We start from the raw sequence: 20,277 nt of genomic DNA, 5'->3' as shown, positions 1-20,277 counted from the left end.
AAAAGTTTAAAGTTTATGTACTAGTGTCACAAGTAGGCTTACATTAACACTGCAACGAAGTTACTGTGAAAATCCCCTCGTCGCCACACTCTGGCGCCTGTTCAGGTACACCGAGGGAGGATTTAGCATGGCCAATGCACCTAACCAGCACGTCTTTCAGACTGTGGGAAGAAACTGGGGCACCCGGAGGAAACCCACGCAGACACGGGGAGAACGTGCAGACTCCACACAGACGGTGACCCAGGCTGGGAATTGAACCTGGGTCCCTGGCGCTGTGAGGCAGCAGTGCCACCATGCCATCCAGAAAGACAGAAAATGCTGGAAAATCTCAGCAGGTCTGGCAGCATCTGTGAGGTGAGAATGGAGCCAACGTTTCGAGTCTGGTGACCCTTCGCTGTTGGCTCTATTCTCCCTCCACGGATGCTGCCAGACCTGCTGAGATTTTCCAGCATTTTCAGAGATTATCTGAACGTTTCATTGCTGTTTTGTGGATCTCACTGAGTGATGGAGAGGGTGGGGTGCATGTTTTTCCACGACAACAATAACTCAAAGCACTGCCCTGCACTGTGGTTAGCACTGCTGCCTCACAGCGCCAGGGACCCGGGTTGAATTCCGGCCTCGGGTCACTATCTGTGTGGAGTTTGCACGTTCTCCCCATGTTTCCTTCAACAGTCCAAAGATGCGTGGGTTAGGTTTGAGTGGCTGTGCTAAACTGCCCCTGAGTGTCGGGGATTAGCAGGGTAAATATGTGGGGTTGCGGGAATAGAGCCTGGGTGGGATTGTGGTCGGTGCACACACGATGGGTCGAATGGCCTCCTTCTGCACTGTAGGGATTCTATGATTCTGCCTGCGGGACATCCAGAGGTCATAAAGGGTGCTATATAAATGCAGGCTGCCTCTTTTCTCTTCCCAGCATTTCGGAGGAGGTGTCTTACATGTCAACATTGCAAATCTAAACACAGTCAAGCACTCAATTGGAATGAGATACAAATTCAAGCACCGTAATCCAAACTAAACAGCAAAGCTAATCAACTGAAATACATTATTGTTTTGATGAGACAGAGTTCCAGTGCCATGTATAAATTAATAATCCTTTGTCTAAACATCGATAAATCAGTCATTGTCCCAATCTATCTGGACAAAGTAGTTTCCCTCTGTCAGAATGAAGAAGCAAAGTTTTAATACGATGCCCTACAATTCTAACCTTTTGAATAGAGTCGTAGAGGTTTACAGCATGGAAACAGGCCCTTCGGCCCAACTTGTCCATGCTGCCCCTTTTTTTAACCACGAATCTCACTTGAATTGCCCACGTTTGACCCATATCCCTCTATAGCTGTCTCACTCATGTCACTGTCTAAACGCTTTTTAAAATTGTACCCGCCTCTACTACTACCTCTGGCAGCTTGTTCCAGACACTCTCCACCCTCTGTGTGAAACAATTGCCCCTCTGGACCCTTTGGTATCTCTCCCCTCTCACCTTAAACCTGTGCCCTCTAGTTTTAGACTCCCCTACCTTTGGGAAAAGATATTGACTATCTAGCTGATAGGTTACAGCATTACGGACTAGACCAGCATTTGTTGCCTATTTGTATAATTGGCCACCAACCACTGGCCCCATCTTTTTTTTAAATTTTCGGTATCCTGACTGGACAAGAGGTGAGTATTAATTTCTTCCAGAAACACCAAGAGGTAAATAATATTCCACGCATGCTTTCACAACACACAGCAGTTCAGTGGGAGGGAGGTTTCGCTTTGACTTACAGGGTAATGGTGGATAGCTCTGACATCTTGCACACATGCTGGTTAACTCTTTGAGGTTTACAGTAGCACTTCTGCACACAGCTGTTAACACGACAAAGTTTCGATTCAGTTTTTTTTTTACAGAAGGTAGAACCAGCCAGAGGAGAGAAAAAAAATGGAAAAGATATATAACAAGATGGATGGAAACGGGAGAGAGAGAGAGAGAGAGAGAGAGGGAGGGGGGAGGGAGAGAGAATAAAAGATATACGTGTGGGGTTCTTCCAGACAAGCAATTAAACAATATGAGTCAGAAGTACAGTACTGCGTTTGCCTGACACGCAAACACTTAATCTCAATGTCTAACCAGTGCATTAGAGAGGTGGCATACAGGACAACACAGGCACGTCAGGATTTTAAGGGTAACATCCTTTCATTTCGATGAGTTCCGCCTACTCACCATGCCCCCAAGTGGCTCAGTTGGTAGCACTCCTGTGCCAGACCCGCAAGGTCCTCAGTTCGAGTCCCACTCGAGCGCTTGTGGGACATGGAGGAAGAGGCCATCTGGCTCCATTCATCAGCTTGTAAAAAAACCCTTCCAACACCACGCTCCAATGTGCAACACCCATAGAATCCCTACAGTGCTGAAGGAGGCCATTCGGCCCATCGCGCCTGCACAGCCGACAATTCCACCCAGGCCCTATTTGCAAAACCCCATGTATTTACCCTGCTAATCCCCCAACATAGACATCTTGGGACTCAAAGGTGTAATTTAGCATGGCAAATCCGCCTAGCCTACACATCTTTGGACATGAAGGGGCAATTTAGCATGGCCAATGCACCTAACTTACATGTATTTACCCTGCTAATCCCCCAACATAGACATCTTGGGACTCTAAGGTGTAATTTAGCATGGCAAATCCGCCTAGCCTACACATCTTTGGACATGAAGGGGCAATTTAGCATGGCCAATGCACCTAACTTACATGTATTTACCCTGCTAATCCCCCAACATAGACATCTTGGGACTCTAAGGTGTAATTTAGCATGGCAAATCCGCCTAGCCTACACATCTTTGGACATGAAGGGGCAATTTAGCATGGCCAATCCACCTAACTTACATATCTTGGGGCAATTTAGCTTGGCCAAGCCCCCAACCTACACATCTTTGGACACTAAGGGGCAATTTAGCATGGCCAATCCACCTAACCTGCACATCTTTGGAGTGTGGGAGGAAACCGGAGCACCCAGAGGAAACCCACGCAGACATGGGGAGAACGTGCGGACTCTGCACAGAACCAGGGTCCCTGGCGCTCTGAGGCGGCAGTGCTAACCACCGTGCCCTTCCTCTTTCTAAATCTTGTGAGCATTACTCTCACTCCTTTCCCTTTCTAGCTCCTCTCCCACCTGTAATATGGAGGCTCACCGTGACCTCGTGGCCTGTTCCTAACAGTCAACTTGCGTTTGCTGACAATTAGACCCCCTCCCCCCTCAGTAAAGGAGAGCTCCCACAGGGAGGCCATTGTGGCCCTTGTTGGTTCTCTTCCTTTTGTGAGATGTGGGCATCGTGGCTAGGCCAGCATTTGTTGTCCATTCCGAAGTTTTTAAATTTATTTATTTATTAGTGTCACAAGTAGGCTTACATTAACACAGCAATGAAGTTACTGTGAAAATCCCCTCGTTGCCACACTCCGGCGCCTGTTCGGGTACACTGAGGGAGAATTTAGCACGGCCAATGCACCCTAACCAGCACATCTTTCAGACTGTGGGAGGAAACTGGAGCACCCGGAGAAAACCCACGCAGACACGGGGAGAACGTGCAGACTCCGCACAGTCACCCAAGCTGGGAATCGAACCGGGGTCCCTGGTGCTGTGAGGCAGCAGTGCTAACCACTGTGCCACCGTGCCGCCCATTAGAAGATGGTAGTGAGCTGCCTTCTTGAACGGCTGCAGTCCACGTGGTGTAGGTACACCCACAGTGCTGTTAGGGAGGGAGTTGCAGGATATTAATTCAGCCCCACTTCCCTGCCTTTCCCACTGTGGCCTTGCAGTTTTTAGCTAAGGATTCAGTTCTCAAACCAGGGTTGACCCTGCTGCCTCCAGCCCACGCATTCCAGGTCCAAACCACTCACTGGGTAACAAAGAGTCTCCTCGTGACTTTGTTGCTTCTTTTGCCAATCACCTTATATCTGTGTCCTCTGGTTCTCGATCCTTACACCAGTTTCTTCCTGTCTACAGACCCTTCATAATACCTCCATCATTAAATCTCCTTGCGCTACTGAACTGCCATTAAATATGGCGGATAAACATATTCTCTCAGTGATGCTGCCTTTCAAATGAGATATTAAACTGAGGAACAGTCGGGGGATGTAAAGGATTCCATCGCACTGTTTGAAACATAGAAACTACAAGCAGGATGAGGACATTCAGCCCTTCATGCCTGCTCCGCCATTCATTATGATCATGGCTGATCATCAAATTCAATATCCTGATCCCCCCCTTCCTCCCATATCCCTTGGTCCCTTTAGCCCCAAGAGCTGTATCTAATTTCTTCTTGAAATCAGGCAACATTTTATCCCCAACTACTTTTTATGGCAGCCTGTTCACCATCCACAAGGCACAAGTCAGGAGTGTGATGGAATACTCCCCATTTGCCTGGATGGGTGCAGCTCCAACAACACTCAAGAAGCTTGACACCATCCAGGACAAAGCAGCCCCGCTTGATTGGCACCACATCCACAAACATCCACTCCCTCCACCACCGACGCTCAGTAGCAGCAGTGTGTACTATCTACAAGATGCACTGCAGCAATTCACCAAAGATCCTTAGACAGCACCTTCCAAACCCACGACCACTTCCATCTAGAAGGACAAGGGCAGCAGATACATGGGAACACCACCACCTGCAAGTTCCCCTCCAAGCCACTCACCATCCTGACTTGGAAATATATCGCCGTTCCTTCGCAGTCGCTGGGTCAAAATCCTGGAATTCCCTCCCGAACGGAATTGTGGGTCAACCCACAGAACATGGACTGCAGCGATTCAAGAAGGCAGCTCACCACCACCTTCTCAAGGGCAACTAGGGATGGGCAATAAATGCTGGCCAGCCAGCGACGCCCATGTCCCATGACAATGAATTTTTAAAAATTCCACACTTTCAGCACCCTCTTGTTGAAGAAATTTCTCCTCACTTCAGTTCTAAAAGGTCTGGAAGATTAAGCAGTGTGTTCCTGTATCCTGGCCAATACTAATCATCCCTCAGTCAACAAGTAACGGATTCTGCCCATTGCTGTTTGTGGCGCCTTGCTGTGCTCAAAATGGCTGCTGTGTTTTGCTGCTTTTCACCAGTGACGGCACAGTGGCACAGTGGTTAGTACTGCTGCCTCACAGCGTCAGGGACCCGGGTTCAATTCTGGCCTCGGGTCACTGTCTGTGTGCAGTTTGCATGTTCTCCCCGTGTCTGCGTGGCTTTCCTCCGGGCGCTACGGTTTCCTCCTACACTCCAAAAGATGTGCGGGTTAGGTTGATTGGCCATGATAAATTGACCTTAGTGTCAGGGGGATTAATAGGGTAAATATGTTACGGGAATAGGGCCTGGGCAGGATTGTGGTCAGTGCAGACTTGATGGGCTGAATGGCCTCCTTCTGCACTGTAGGGATTCTATGCTTCACTGGCAGTGAAGCCCTTTGCAATGTCCTGGGGCGATGGGTAAGTGCCACTCGATCTGTTTTGCAGCTTGGTAGATGAGGCCGGAAATAGGGAAAATCAAGAAAAACTTGGACGGGTTCATGGATGAGAGGGGTGTGGAGGGATATGGTCCAAGTGCAGGTCAGTGGGACTAGGCATAAAATGGTTCGGCACAGGCAAGAAGGGCCAAAAGGCCTGTTTCTGAGCTGTAATTTTCTTTTTTCTTCTTTGTACTCAAGGGGTGTGGGCATGACTGCCATCATTATTTATCTCTAATCGTCCTTGCACTGAGCGGCTAGACTCACATAGATCTATAGAAAGCTTACAGCACAGAAGGAGACCACTCAGATCATCTTGTCCATGCCAGCCCAAAGACCCTTTCTATTCCCACCTTCCTGCACCCGGCTCACTGCCCTGTAGCTTACAGCACTTAAGGTGCAGATCCAGGTACATTTTAAAAGAGTTTAGGGTCTCTGCCTCCACCACCAACCTGGGCAACAAATTCCAGCCACCCACCATCCTCTGAGTTAAAAAAAAATTCTTCCTCATGCCCCCTCTATACTTCCTGCCACTTATCTTGAATTTATGTTCCCTGATTCAGGAATTCTCCACCAAGGGAAACAATTTTATCCCATCCACGCTATCTCTTCCCCTCATAATTTTGTGCACCTCTATCAAGTCACTCTTCAGCCTTCTTTGTTCCAAGGAAAATAATGCCAACCTATCCAATCTCTCCTCGTATGTACACTTTTCTAGTCCTGACAATATTCTAGTAAACCTCCTCTGCGCTCTCTCCAGAGCGATCACATCCTTCCTGTAATGTGGTGACCAGAACTGCACACAATACTCCAGTTGTGGCCTCACCAGTGTTTTATACAATTCCAACATTATATCCTTCCTTTTACATTCTATACCTCTGCCAATGAAGGAGTTCATTCCGTATGCCTTATTTACAACCTTGTCTAGTTGAACTGCTGCCTTTAGGGACCTGTGTACTTGTACACCAAGATCTCTCACTTCATCTACCCTACTTAGTATATTCCCATTTATTGTATACTCCCTATAACTGTTTGACCTCCCTAAATGAATGACATCACAGTGTGTTAAAATCCATCTGCCACTTTGCCGCTCACTACACCAACCCCTCTATATCACTTTGGAGATTGCAGCTATCCTCTACATTATCCACTACTCGGCCAATCTTGGTGTCATCTGCAAATTTCCCAACCGTGTCCCCCACGTTCATGTCCAAATGGTCAACGTATAAAACAAGGGTTCAGCGTTGAGCCCCGTGGAACACCACTTGAAACAGCTTTCCATTCACAAGGGCAGTCATCCACTCTTTATTTCCTGTTACTAAACCAACTTTTTACCCAGTTTGCCACAAAACCACCTATTACTTTTTTGACCAATCTGTCATGCGGGACCTTGTCAGACATGTAGGCCAGGCCAGGTAAGGACGGCAGATTTCCTTTCCGAAGGGACATTAGCGAACCAGCTAAGGTTTTGTGACAATCAACAACGAGCCATCATTTGACTTTTAATTCAATTCAAATTTCACCATCTGCCGTGGTGGGATTTGAACCCGGGTCTCCAGAGCATTATCCTGGGTCTCTGGATTACTAGTCCAATGACAATACCACTACGCCACTGCTTCCCCTTTCAATGCATCGATTATTCGTCACAAGCTAACATTATTCATTCGTGGGATGTGGGTGTCGCTGGCTGGGCCAGCATTTGTTGCCCAAACCTAGTTGCCCTTGAACTGACTGGCTTGCTCGGCCATTTGAGAGAGCTGTGAAGAGTCAACCACATTGCTGTGGCTCTGGAGTCACATGTAGACCGGGTAAGGACGGCAGATTAAGGACAATTGATGATAGTTTCATGGTCAACATTACATTCTATTCAATAATACAATTTTTAATTTGTTGGACAAGGTGGGATTTGAACCTATGTTCTCGGAGCATTGACTGAAGGAAGTTCGGCATGTCCACTTTGACTTTCACCAACTTTTGCCGATGCACCATAGAAAGCATTCTTTCTGGTTGTATCACAGCTTGGTATGGCTCTTGCTCTGCCCAAGACCGCAAGTAACTACAAAGGGTCGTGAATGTAGCCCAATCCATCACGCAAACCAGCCTCCCATCCATTGACTCTGTCTACACTTCCTGCTGCCTCGGCAAAGCAGCCAGCATAATCAAGGACCCCACGCACCCCGGACATTCTCTCTTCCACCTTCTTCCATCGGGAAAAAGATACAAAAGTCTGAGGTCACGTACCAACCGACTCAAGAACAGCTTCTTCCCTGCTGCTGTCAGACTTTTGAATGGACTTATCCTGCATTAAGTTGATCTTTCTCTACACCCTAGCTATGATTGGAGCACTATATTCTGCACTCTCTCCTTTCGTTCTCCTCCATGTACTCTACATGGTTAGGTTGATTGGCCAAGATAAATTGCTCCTTAGTGTCAGGGGGACTAAGAGGGTAAATACGTGGGGTTACGAGGATAGGGCCTGGGTGGGATTGTTGTCGGTGTAGGCTCAATGGCCAAATGGCCTCCTTCTGCACTGTAGGGATTCTATGAGTCTATGAATGGTATGCTTTGTCTGTATAGCACGCAAGAAACAATACTTTTCATTCTATCCCAATAAATGTGATAATATTAAATCAAATCAAACCCTGGGTCTCTGTATTGCTAGTCTAGTGATGTCACTGTTACTTCATCATCTCCCCTTTCATTTGATTTGATTTGATTTATTATTGTCACATGTATTAACATACAGCGAAAAGTACTGTTTCTTGTGCGCTACACAGACAAAGCATACCGTTCATAGAGAAGGAAGGGAGTGCAGAATGTAGTGTTAGAGTCATAGCTAGGGTGCAGAGAAAGATCAACTTAATGCAAGGTAAGTCCATTCAAAAGTCTGACGGCAGCAGGGAAGAAGCTGTTCTTGAGTTGGTTGGTACGTGACCTCAGACTTTTGTATCTTTTTCCCGACGGAAGAAGGCGGAAGAGAGAGTGTCCGGGATGCGTGGGGTCCTTAATTATGCTGGCTGAGGCAGAGGGAAGTGTCGAGAGAATCAATGGACGGGAGGCTGGTTTGCGTGATGGACTGGGCTACATTCACAACCCTTTTGTAGTTCCTTGCGGTCTTGGGCAGGGCAGGAGCCATACCAAGCTGTGATACAACCGGAAAGGATGCTTTCTATGGTGCATCTGTAAAAGTTGGCGAGAGTCGTTGCTGACATTCCAAATTTCTTTAGTCTTCTGAGGAAGTAGAGGCATTGGCGGGCTTTGAGTTCCACGTAAGATACACCCTCCCATGATTAAACAATTAGAACTAAACATACGACAGCATTTGAGATTGATGTTTACTCAGTATTCCATGCAATACCATTTTGGGTTTCATAAACAGGGAGTTCCAGTATGAGATCAAAAGGTGACAGTAAATTTGCACAAGGCCAGACAACAGAAACAATCCTAAGTGCTGCAGCCCAATAGAAAGAATATTAAAAACAGAGAGTGTACATTTAACAGTAAGATACAAGGCTACAGGGAGAGAGCTAGGCTGCCTATTACTTTTGGCTGTCTCCAGGAAAAAGCTTATTCAGGTACAGTGTGGCTGAATGGCCTCCTTCTGCATGCTACAGTTCTATTTATAGAGTTCATAGAATCCTACAGTGCGGAAGGAAACCATTCGGCCCATCGAGTCTGCACCGACCACAATCCCACCCAGGCCCTATCCCCACAACTCCATGCATTTACCCTAGCTGGTCCCCCTGATGCTAAGGGGCAATTTTAGCATGGCCAATCCACCCAAACCGCACATCTTTGGACTGTGGGAGGAAACCGGAGCACCCGGAAGAAACCCACGCAGACACGTGGAGAATGTGCAGACTCCGCACAGACAGTGACCCAAGCCGGGAATCGAACCAGAGTCCCTGGAGCTGTGAGGCAGCCGTGCTAACCATTGTGCCACCATGCTGCCCCACTCCCCTGATGAAGGAGCAGCGCTCCGAAAGCTCGTGATTCCAAATAAACCTGTTGGACTTTAACCTGGTGTTGTGAGACTTCTAACTGTGCCCACCCCAGTCCAACGCCGGCATCTCCACATCATGAAAGGTGTTCGGCAGAGGTCTTGCATTATCTGGATGTAAAGCGCCTCATGGCAGTCCCGACCATATTCGTTTCTCGACAAATAGCGCCCGGGACAGATTATCTGTTCATTATCGTGTGGCATTTTGTGGGATCTTGCTGTGCACACATTTGCTGTGCGTTTCTTACATTACAACAGTGACTACACTTCATTGGTTGCAGAGCACTTTGAGCTGTCCACTTCTTACTGACTGGTCATGGCATTGCCCTGAGGAATGAATCAGCGAATGTCTGCCACTTATTAGGTTTAGCTGAAACCGGCGCAATGTGTGTACCTGTTCTTTCTGTCTGCAAAAAACAGCATCCAGTGTATTAATATATGCAGCTCCCAGTACACACAAGTGTGCCACACTGTGAGTCTAACTAATAATTGTAAATTGTTGTCAGAGCAATTCTCCGCACACTGAGGATTATTTAGCAAATGTTGGCCAATCGCAGGATCGCATCTTAATGTTGGACATTGTGTTTTGAGTGAGACAAGCATGGGTGGTGGGGTACGGTCTGTACCTTGCCCGCTGTGACCAGCAGAAGTTACAGCTGTTTGATTCGATCTGCCAGTCACTGGGGGTGTACAGCCTACATATAATTGAATGTATTCAAGAGGCAGCTGGATATAGGACTTGGGGCGAATGAGATCAAAGGTTTTGGGGAGAAACAGGATTAGGCTATTGAGTTGAATGATCAGCCATGATTGTGATGAATGGGGTAGCAGGCTCGAAGGGCCAAATGGCCTCCTCCTGCTCCTATCTTCCATGTTTCTATGTTTTTATAACCAACATCACACTGGCACTGACATTCATAGACCTCATCAGTGTGATGGGCGGAGGAATGTCTTCCTGGCCTGATGGCAGCATCCCATGAGTGGCGATTATCACTCGTGTCGCTGTTGCTGAGTAACAGTGTGAAACAGCTACATTTACCTGTTACTCAAATGTTTAAATCTACCTTTCCCACCCAGGGTAATCTGAGATAGATAGGACACCTTCCAGGCCGGAAAGTGATAGGCCTGTTCATGAATCTGCATGATCTACAGCGTAAAATGATCTGATCCAGGGGGAGGCGATGGCCGAATGGTATTATCGCTAGGCTATTAATCCAGAAACTCAGCTAATGTTCTGGGGACCTGGGTTCGAATCCCACCACGGCAGACGGTGGAATTTGAATTCAATAAAAAATATCTGGAATTAAGAATCTACTGATGACCATAAAACCATTGTCGATTGTCGGAAAAACCCCATCTGGTTCTTTAGGGAAGGAAATCTGCCGTCCTTACCTGGTCTGGCCCACATGTGACTCCAGAGCCACAGCAATGTAGTTGACTCTCAACTGTCCTCTGAAATGACCGAGTGAGCCACTCACTTCAAGGGCAATTAGGGATGGGCAATAAATGCTGGCTACCCAGCGACACCCCTGTCCCACGAACGAACAAAAAAGTTATCAGGGTAGCCATTATCTTGCAGGATGCTTTTGATGTGACCCTATTTGAGTACCAAGCTTGCTTGGTGAGACAATGGCTCAAGCCCTATTTACCAGGTTGTCAATAAGGCCGATCGTAGAGTACGTGATTTAATTTGATTTGATTTATTGTCACATGTATTAGTATACAGTGAAAAGTATTGTTTCTTGCGCGCTATGCAGACAAAATACCGTTCATAGAGAAGGAAAGGACAGAGTGCAGAATGTAGTGATACAGTCATAGCTAGGGTGTAGAGAAAGATCAACTTAATGCGAGGTCGGTCCATTCAAAAGTCTGATGGCAGCAGGGAAGAAGCTGTTCTTCATAGAATCATAGAATCCCTACAATGCAGAAGGAGGCCATTCGGGCCATCGAGGCTGCACCGACCACAATCCCACCCAGACCCGATTCCCATAACCCCACATATTTATCCTGCTAATCCCCCTGATACTAGGGTCAATTTATCATGGCCAATCAACCTAACCCACACATTTTTGGACTGTGGGAGGAAACCCACGCAGACACAGGGAGAACGTGCAAACTCCACACAAACTCCACACATGCTCGTGGATTTGGAAGGTGCTGCCTAAGGAGCCTTGGTGAGTTGTTGCCGAGCATCCTGTAGGTGGCGCTGTTACTGGTGGTCACTGTCTGCGTGGAGTTTGCACATTCTCCGCGTGTCTGCGTGGGTTTCCTCCGGGTGCTCCGGTTTCCTCCCACAGTCTGAAAGACGCGCTGGTTAGGTGCATTGGCTGTGATAAATTCTCCCTCAGGTACCGCAGTGTGGCGACTGGGGGATTTTCACAGTAACTTCATTGCAGTGTTAATATAAGCCGACTGGTGACACTAATAAATAAACTTAAAAACTTTAAAATCCCAGCCAGCGTCTTTCACAATTTCAGTACATCAACAAAACGCTTTCCACCAACGAAGCACAGATACATAGAAACTAGAAGCAGGAGTTGGCCATTTGGCCCTTTGAGTCAAATCCGCCATTCATTATGATCGTGGCTGATCATCGAATTCGATATCCTGATAAACACAAGAACATAAGAACTAGGAGCAGGAGTAGGCCATCTGGCCCCTCGAGCCTGCTCCGCCATTCAATAAGATCATGGCTGACCTTTTTGTGGACTCAGCTCCACTTACCCGCCTGCTCACCATAACCCTTAATTCCTTTACTGTTCAAAAATTTATCTATCCTTGCCTTAAAAACATTCAGTGAGGTAGCCTCAACTGCTTCACTGGGCAGGGAATTCCACAGATTCACAACCCTTTGTGTGAAGAAGTTCCTCCTCAACTCAGTCCTAAATCTGCTTCCCCTTATTTTGAGGCTATGCCCCCTCATAGAAATCATAGAAACCCTACAGTGCAGAAGGAGGCCATTCGGCCCATCGAGTCTGCACCGACCACAATCCCACCCAGGCCCTACCCCCACATAGTTTACCCACTAATCCCTCTAACCTACGCATCTCAGGGGCAATTTTTAACCTGGCCAATCAACCTAACCCGCACATCTTTGGACTGTGGGAGGAAACCGGAGCATCCGGAGGAAACCCACGCAGACACGAGGAGAATGTGCAAACTCGACACAGACAGTGACCCAAGCCGGGAATCGAACCCGGGACCCTGGAGCTGTGAAGCAGCAGTGCTAACCACTGCGCTACCGTGCCGCCTAGTTCTGGTTCTAGTTCTAGTTCTAGTACCGTGCCACCTAGTTCTAGTTTCACCCGCCAGTGGAAACAACTTCCCTGCTTCTATCTTATCTATTCCCTTCATAATCTTATATGTTTCTATAAGATCTCCCCTCATTCTTCTGAATTCCAATGAGTATGGCCCCAGTCTACTCAGTCTCTCCTCATAAGCCAACCCTCTCAACTCCAGAATCAACCTAGTGAGTCTCCTCTACACCCCCTCCAGTGCCAGTGTATCCTTTCTCAAGTAAGGAGACCAAAACTGTACACAGTACTCCAGATGTGGCCTCACCAGCACCTTATAGAGCTGCAACATAATCTCTCTGTTTTTAAACTCCATCCCTCAAGAAATGAAGGACAAAATTCCATTTGCCTTCTTAATTACCTGCTGCACCTGCAAATCAACTCCTTGAGATTCCTGCACAAGGACACCCAGGTCCCTCTGCACAGCAGCATGCTGCAATTTTTTACTATTTAAATAATAGTCCATTTTGCTGTTATTCCTACCAAAATGGATAACCTCACATTTACCAACATTGTACTCCATATGCCAGACCCTCACCCATGCACTTAGACTATCTATATCCCTTTACAGACTTTCAGCGTCCTCTGCACACTTTGCTCTGCCACCCATCTTAGTGTCATCTACAAATTTTGACACACTACACTTGGTCCCCAACTCCAAATCATCTATGCAAATCGTAAACAATTGCGGTCCTAACACTGATCCCTGAGGCACACCACTAGTCACTGATTGCCAACCAGAAAAACACCCATTTACCCCCACTCTTTGCTTTCTGCTAGTTAACCAATCCTCTATCCATGCTAATACATTACCCGTAACACTGTGCACCTTTATCTTATGTAGCAGTCTTTGGTGTGGCACCTTGTCAAATGCCTTCTGGAAATCCAGATACACCACATCCACAGGTTCCCCATGTAATGTTCTCAAAGAATTCCACCAAATTAGTCAAACATGACCTTCCCTTCAGGAACCCACGCTGCGTCTTACCAATGGGACAATTTATATCCAGATGTCTCGCTATTTCTTCCTTGATGATAGGTTCAAGCATTTTCCCTGCTACAGAAGTTAAGCTAACCGACCTATAGTTACCCGATCCCCCCTTCCCCCCATATCCCTTGATCCCTTTAGCCCCAAGAGCTATATCCAATTTCTTCTTGAAATCAGACAACATTTTGGCCTCAACTACATTCTGTGGTAGTGAATTCCGCATTCACCACCCTCTGGGTGAAGAAATTTCTCCTCACCTCAGTTCTAAAAGGTCAAACTATCCTCAAACTATGACCCCTAGTTCTGGACTCCCCCACCATCGGGAACATTCTTTCTGAATCTACCCTGTCGAACCCTGTTAGAATTTTATGAGTTTCTATGAGATCCCCTCTCACTCTTCTAAACTCCAGTGAATATAATCCTAACCGACTTAGTCACTCCTCATATGACGGACCTGCCAACCCTGGATTCAGCCTGGTAAACCTTCGCTGTACTCCCTCTATAGCAAGGACATCCTTCCTCAGATAAGGATTCCAGAACTGCACACAATGCTCCAGGTGTGGCCTCACCAACGCCCTGTACAGTTGCAGCAAAACATCCCTATCCTTATACATATGGACTGTGCGGTGGCCACTCCTGCCAACACTGACATGGACCGACACATCCACGACTGGTTTACTGGTGATGACAAAGTTAAGTCAGTTGATTTTCTTGCCACCAGTTCCAGTCTGGCTGCAAAGCCTCTGAGACTTGACCAGCTCGGTCTGCTGTGCTGCTACTGAGTCACTCTTCAGTTTAAAGTTTATTTATTAGTGTCACAAGTAGACTTATATTAACACTGAAAATCCCCTAGCCGCCACATTCCGGTGCCTGTTCAGGTACGCTGAGGGAGAATTTAGCACGGCCAATGCACCGGTGAAATCATAGAACAACTACAGCGGCGTGGTGGCACAGTGGGTTAGCACTGCTGCCTCACAGCGCCAGGGACCCGGGTTCAATTCCAACCTTGGGTCACTGTCTGTGTGGCGTCTGCACGTTCCCCCCGTATCTGCGACCTCCAGTTGCTCCGGTTTCCTACCACAGTCCAAAGATGTGAGGGTTAGGTGGATTGGCCATGCTAAATTGACCCTACTGTCAGGGGGATTAGCTAGGGTAAATGTGTGGGGTTACAGGAATAGGGCCTGGGTGGGATTGTAGCCGGTGCAGACTCGATGGGCCAAATGGCCTCCTTCTGCACTGTAGGGATTCTATGATTCTATACAGTGCCGAAGGAGGCCATTCGGCCCAAAGGGTCTGCACCAACAACAAGCCCACCCAGACCCTATTTCCGTAACCCCACATATTTACCCCAGTTATCCCTCGACACTGAGGGGCAATTCAATATGGACAATTTCCTAACCCGCACATCTTTGGACTGTGGGAGGAAACTGGAGCACCCGGTGGAAACCCACGCAGACACGGGGAGAATGTGCAATCTCCACACAGACAGTGACCCAAGGCTGGAATTGAACCCGGGTCCCTGGCACTGAGAGGCAGCACTGTTAACCACAGTGCCACTGTGCCAGCCTATACCAATTGTGGATAAATCCAATCAGGAATTCAGAAGGATCATCAACCGGATTTGCTTACCACCCACCAGTGAAAAGTTTTCATTTGCTCTTTCACGGGATGTGGGCATCGCTGGCTGGGCCAGAATTTATTCCCCATCCTTAATTGACCCTTGAACTGACTTCCGTCCTGAAAGGACATTAAGTTTAAGTTTATTTATTAGTATCACAAGTCGGCTTACATTAACACTGCAATGAACACAGTCGCTCCCCGCCAATTATGGCAAGGTCTGCAAGACATAACAGGCTATAAGATGAAGGCAGGTAAAATCGCCGGCTCCAATGCACCCCTCCCTGATGAGCTCAATGCATTCTATGCCCATTTTGAGCAAGAGGTCAGCGAGAGCATGCCCTCCACCCTGGAAGCCCTGGATGAACCTGTATCTGGGGTCACCATTGCAGATGTCAGAGCAGCTTTCTCGAAGGTCAATCCACGGAAAGCGACTGGCCCGGATGGGGTACCCGGATGAGCACTCAGATCCTGCGTGGATCAGCTGGTGGGGGTATTCGCAGACATCTTCAACCTCTCTACAACAATCTGAGGTCCCTATCTGCTTCAAGAAGACAACCATCATCCCGGTACCAAAGAAAAACCAAGCAGCGTGCCTTAATGATTATCATCTGGTGGCTCCGATATCCATCATTATGAAGTGCTTTGAAAGGACAGTTATGGCACGAATCAATTCCACCCTCCCGGACTACCTGGATCCACTACATTTTGCCTATCGCCGCAACAGGTCCAGGGCAGACGCCATCTCCCTGCACTCAACCCTGGAACACCTAGATAACAAGGACACCGATGTCAGACTCTTATTTATTGACTACATCTCAGCCTTCAACACCATTATTCCCACAAAATTCAAATCCAAACTCCGTGGCCTGGGCCTCGGCACCTCCCTCTGCGACTGGATCCTGAACTTCCTAACTCACAGACCACAATCAGTAAGGATCAGCAACAACACCTCCTCCACGATCATCCTCAACACCGGTGCCCCACAAGGCTGTGTTTTCAGCTCCCTACTATACTCCTTATACACCTATGACTGTGCGGCCAAATTCCCCTCCAATTCGATTTTAACGTTTGCCGAAGACACGACCGTAGTGGGTCAGATCTCAAACAATGACGAGACAGAGTACAGGAATGAGATAGAGAATCTGGTGAACTGGTGCGGCAACAATAATCTCTCCCTCAATGTCAACAAAACGAAGGAGATAGTCATCGACATCAGGAAACGTAGTGGAGAACATGCCCCTGTCTACATCAATGGGGACGAAGTAGAAAGGATCGAGAGCTTCAAGTTTTTCGGTGTCCAGATCTCCAACAACCTGTCCTGGTCCCCCCCATGCCGACACTATAGTTAAGAAAGCCCACCAGTGCCTCTACTTTCTCAGAAGACTAAGGAAATTTGGCATGTCAGATACGACACTCACCAACTTTTACAGATGCACCATAGAAAGCATTCTTTCTGATTGTATCACAGCTTGGTATGGCTCCTGCTCTGCCCAAGACCACAAGGAACTACAAAAGGTCCTGAATGTAGCCCAATCCATCACGCAAACCAGCCTCCCGTCCATTGACACTTCCTGCTGCCTCGGCAAAGCAGCCAGCATAATTAAGGACATTCTTTCTTCCGCCTTCTTCCATCGGGAAAAAGATGCAAAAGTCTGAGGTCACGTACCAACCGATTCAAGGACAGCTTCTTTCCTGCTGCTGTCAGACTTTTTAATGGACTTACCTTGCATTAAGTTGATCTTTCTCTGAACCCCAGCTGTGACTGTAACACTACATTCTGCACTCTCTCGTTTCCTTCTCTATGAACAGCATGTTTTGTCTGTATAGCACGCAAGAAACAATACTTTTCACTGTATACTAATACATGTGACAATAATAAATCAGATCAAAGTTACTGTGAAAATCCCCTCGTCGTCACACTCCGGTGCCTGTTCGGATACACTGAGGGAGAATTAAGCATGGCCAGTGCACCTAATCTTTTGGACTATGGGAGGAAACCGGAGCACCCGGAGGAAACCCACGCAGACACGGGGAGAATGTGCAGGCTCTGCACAGACAGTGACCGAAACTGGATATCGAACCCGGGTCCCTGGCGCTGTGAGGCAGCAGTGCTAACCACTGTGCAACCCTAGCACTGAGCCATAACACTGATCAACAGTCATAGAAATCATAGAAATCATAGAAACCCTACAGTGCAGAAGGAGGCCATTCGGCCGATCGTTTCTGCACTGACTTTCTGACAGATCATTTTAGCCCACTGTGCTACCGTGCCGCCCATTATCAGCATGTTCCTGTCCCTGGCATAATCATATGGAATATTCAGCTGATATGAGCTTGAGCAGATAAGATATTCAGAAACTAATAAACAAGCGGCCGTTTTTAGCTCCAGTCTGAGAGATAAGCGCCTGTCTGAGGGAGGCCCGAGTTGGAGGGAGTGAGAGTCACAGAGCGAGTACAATCTATGGTAAAAGTTGGAACAGGCAAAGTATCATAGAATCATAGAATCCCTACAGTACAGAAAGAGGCCATTCGGCCCATCAAGTCTGCACCGACCACAATCCCACCCAGACCCTACCCCCATATCCCTACATATTTTACCCACTAATCCCTCTAATCTACGCATCTCAGGACACTAAGGGGCAATCTTAGCATGGCCAATCAACCTAACCCGCACATCTTTGGACTGTGGGAGGAAACCGGAGCACCCGGAGGAAACCCACGCAGACACGAGGAGAATGTGCAAACTCCACACAGACAGTGACCCAAGCCGGGAATCGAACCCAGGTCCCTGGAGCTGTGAAGCAGCAGTGCTAACCACTGTGCTACCGTGCCGCCCCAGTAGAAACCTGAATGGCTACATTGATCATAACAAATAGGAGGACGATGATGCCATTTGGCCCATTGAGCCTGCTCTGCTATTCGATAGGGTCATGGCGAATGCTATTGTGATCTTACCTTCATTTTCCTGCCTGCTCCTCCTTCTCCCCCCTCCATAACCCTCAACTCCCTTGTCAATGAAACATCTGTCTAACTTAGCCTTTAACATATAGAATCATAGAATCCCTACAGTGCAGTAGGAGGCCATTCGGCCCATCGTTTCTGCACTGACTATCTGACAGATCATTTTACCCAGGCCCAATCCCTGTAACCCCACATATTTACGCCACTGATCCCCCTAACCCACACATCTTGGGACACTAAGGGGCAATTTAGCATGACCAATCCACCTAACCTACAGATCTTGGGACATTTAGGGGTAATTTACTGTGGCTAATCCACCCAACCTATCGATCTTAGGATACTAAAGGGGCAATTCAGCATGGACACTCCACCTAACCCGCACATCTTTGGAGTGTGGGAGGAAACCCACGCAGACACGGGGAGAATGTGCAAACTCCACACAGACAGTGACCCAAGGCTGGAATTGAACCCGGATCCCTGGCACTGAGAGGCAGCACTGTTAACCACTGTGCCAGCCTATGCCAATTGTGGATAAATCCAATCAGGAATTCAGAAGGATCATCAACCGGATTTGCTTACCACCCACCAGTGAAAAGTTTTCATTTGCTCTTTCACGGGATGTGGGCATCGCTGGCTGGGCCAGAATTTATTCCCCATCCTTAATTGACCCTTGAACTGACTTCCTTCCCGAAAGGACATTCAGTTTAAGTTTATTTATTAGTATCACAAGTCGGCTTACATTAACACTGCAATGAACACAGTCGATCCCCGCCGACTATGGCAAGGTCTGCAAGACATAACAGGCTATAAGATGAAGGCATGTAAAATCGCCAGCTCCAACACACCCCTCCCTGATGAGCTCAATGCATTCTATGCCCGTTTTGAGCAAGAGGTCAGCGAGAGCATGCCCTCCACCCTGGAAGCCCTGGATGAACCTGTATCTGGGGTCACCATTGCAGATGTCAGAGCAGCTCTCTCGAAGGTCAACCCACGGAAAGCGACTGGCCCGGATGGGGTACCCGGACGAGCACTCAGATCCAGCGTGGATCAGCTAGCGGAGGTATTCGCAGACATCTTCAACCTCTCTACAACAATCTGAGGTCCCTATCTGCTTCAAGAAGACAACCATCATCCCGGTACCAAAGAAAAACCAAGCAGCGTGCCTTAATGACTATCAGCCGGTGGCTCTGACATCCATCATTATGAAGTGCTTTGAAAGGACAGTCATGGCACGAATCAATTCCACCCTCCCGGACTACCTGGATCCACTACAGTTCGCTTATCACCGCAACAGGTCCAGGGCAGACGCCATCTCCCTGCACTCAACCCTGGAACACCGAGATAACAAGGACACCTATATCAGACTCCTATTTATTGACTATAGCTTAGCCTTCAACACTATTATTCCCACAAAATTCAAATCCAAACTCCATGGCCTGGGCCTCGGCACCTCCCTCTGCGACTGGATCCTGAACTTCCTAACCCACAGATCACAATCAGTAAGGATAGGCAACAACACCTCCTCCACGATCATCCTCAACACCGGTGCCCCACAAGGCTGTGTTCTCAGCCCCCTACTATACTCCTTGTACACCTATGACTGTGTGGCCAAATTCCCCTCCAATTCAATTTTCAAGTTTGCTGAAGACACCACCGTAGTGGGTCGGACCTCAAACAATGATGAGACAGACAGGAATGAGATAGAGAATCTGGTGAACTGGTGCGGCAACAATAATCTCTCCCTCAATGTCAACAAAACGAAGGAGATTGTCATCAACTTCAGAAAGCGCAGTGGAGAACATGCCCCTGTCTACATCAACAGGAAGGAAGTAGAAAGGGTCGAGAGCTTCAAGTGTTTCGGTGTCCAGATCTCCAACAACCTGTCCTGGTCCCTCCCATGCCGACACTATAGTTAAGAAAGTCCACCAACGCCTCTACTTTCTCAGAAGATGA

At 47.8% G+C, this 20,277-nt stretch overlaps 1 protein-coding gene across 1 annotated transcript in view; it reads right to left on the bottom strand.

Moving 5' to 3' along the window:
- Positions 1-20,277, bottom strand: part of LOC144504389 (pituitary adenylate cyclase-activating polypeptide type I receptor-like) — a 213,246-nt gene that overhangs the window by 26,781 nt on the left and 166,188 nt on the right. The window contains exon 11 of the mRNA XM_078229618.1: positions 1,762-1,842. Coding sequence (XP_078085744.1) covers positions 1,762-1,842 — 81 coding nt within the window. The remainder of the gene's footprint in view (positions 1-1,761; positions 1,843-20,277) is intronic.

The sequence above is a fragment of the Mustelus asterias genome, chromosome 2, assembly GCF_964213995.1.
Source record: "Mustelus asterias chromosome 2, sMusAst1.hap1.1, whole genome shotgun sequence".
In the NCBI taxonomy this organism is placed as follows: domain Eukaryota; kingdom Metazoa; phylum Chordata; class Chondrichthyes; order Carcharhiniformes; family Triakidae; genus Mustelus; species Mustelus asterias.
Note: the sequence above shows the minus strand (reverse complement) of the source record. Positions and strands in the feature narration are given on the sequence as shown.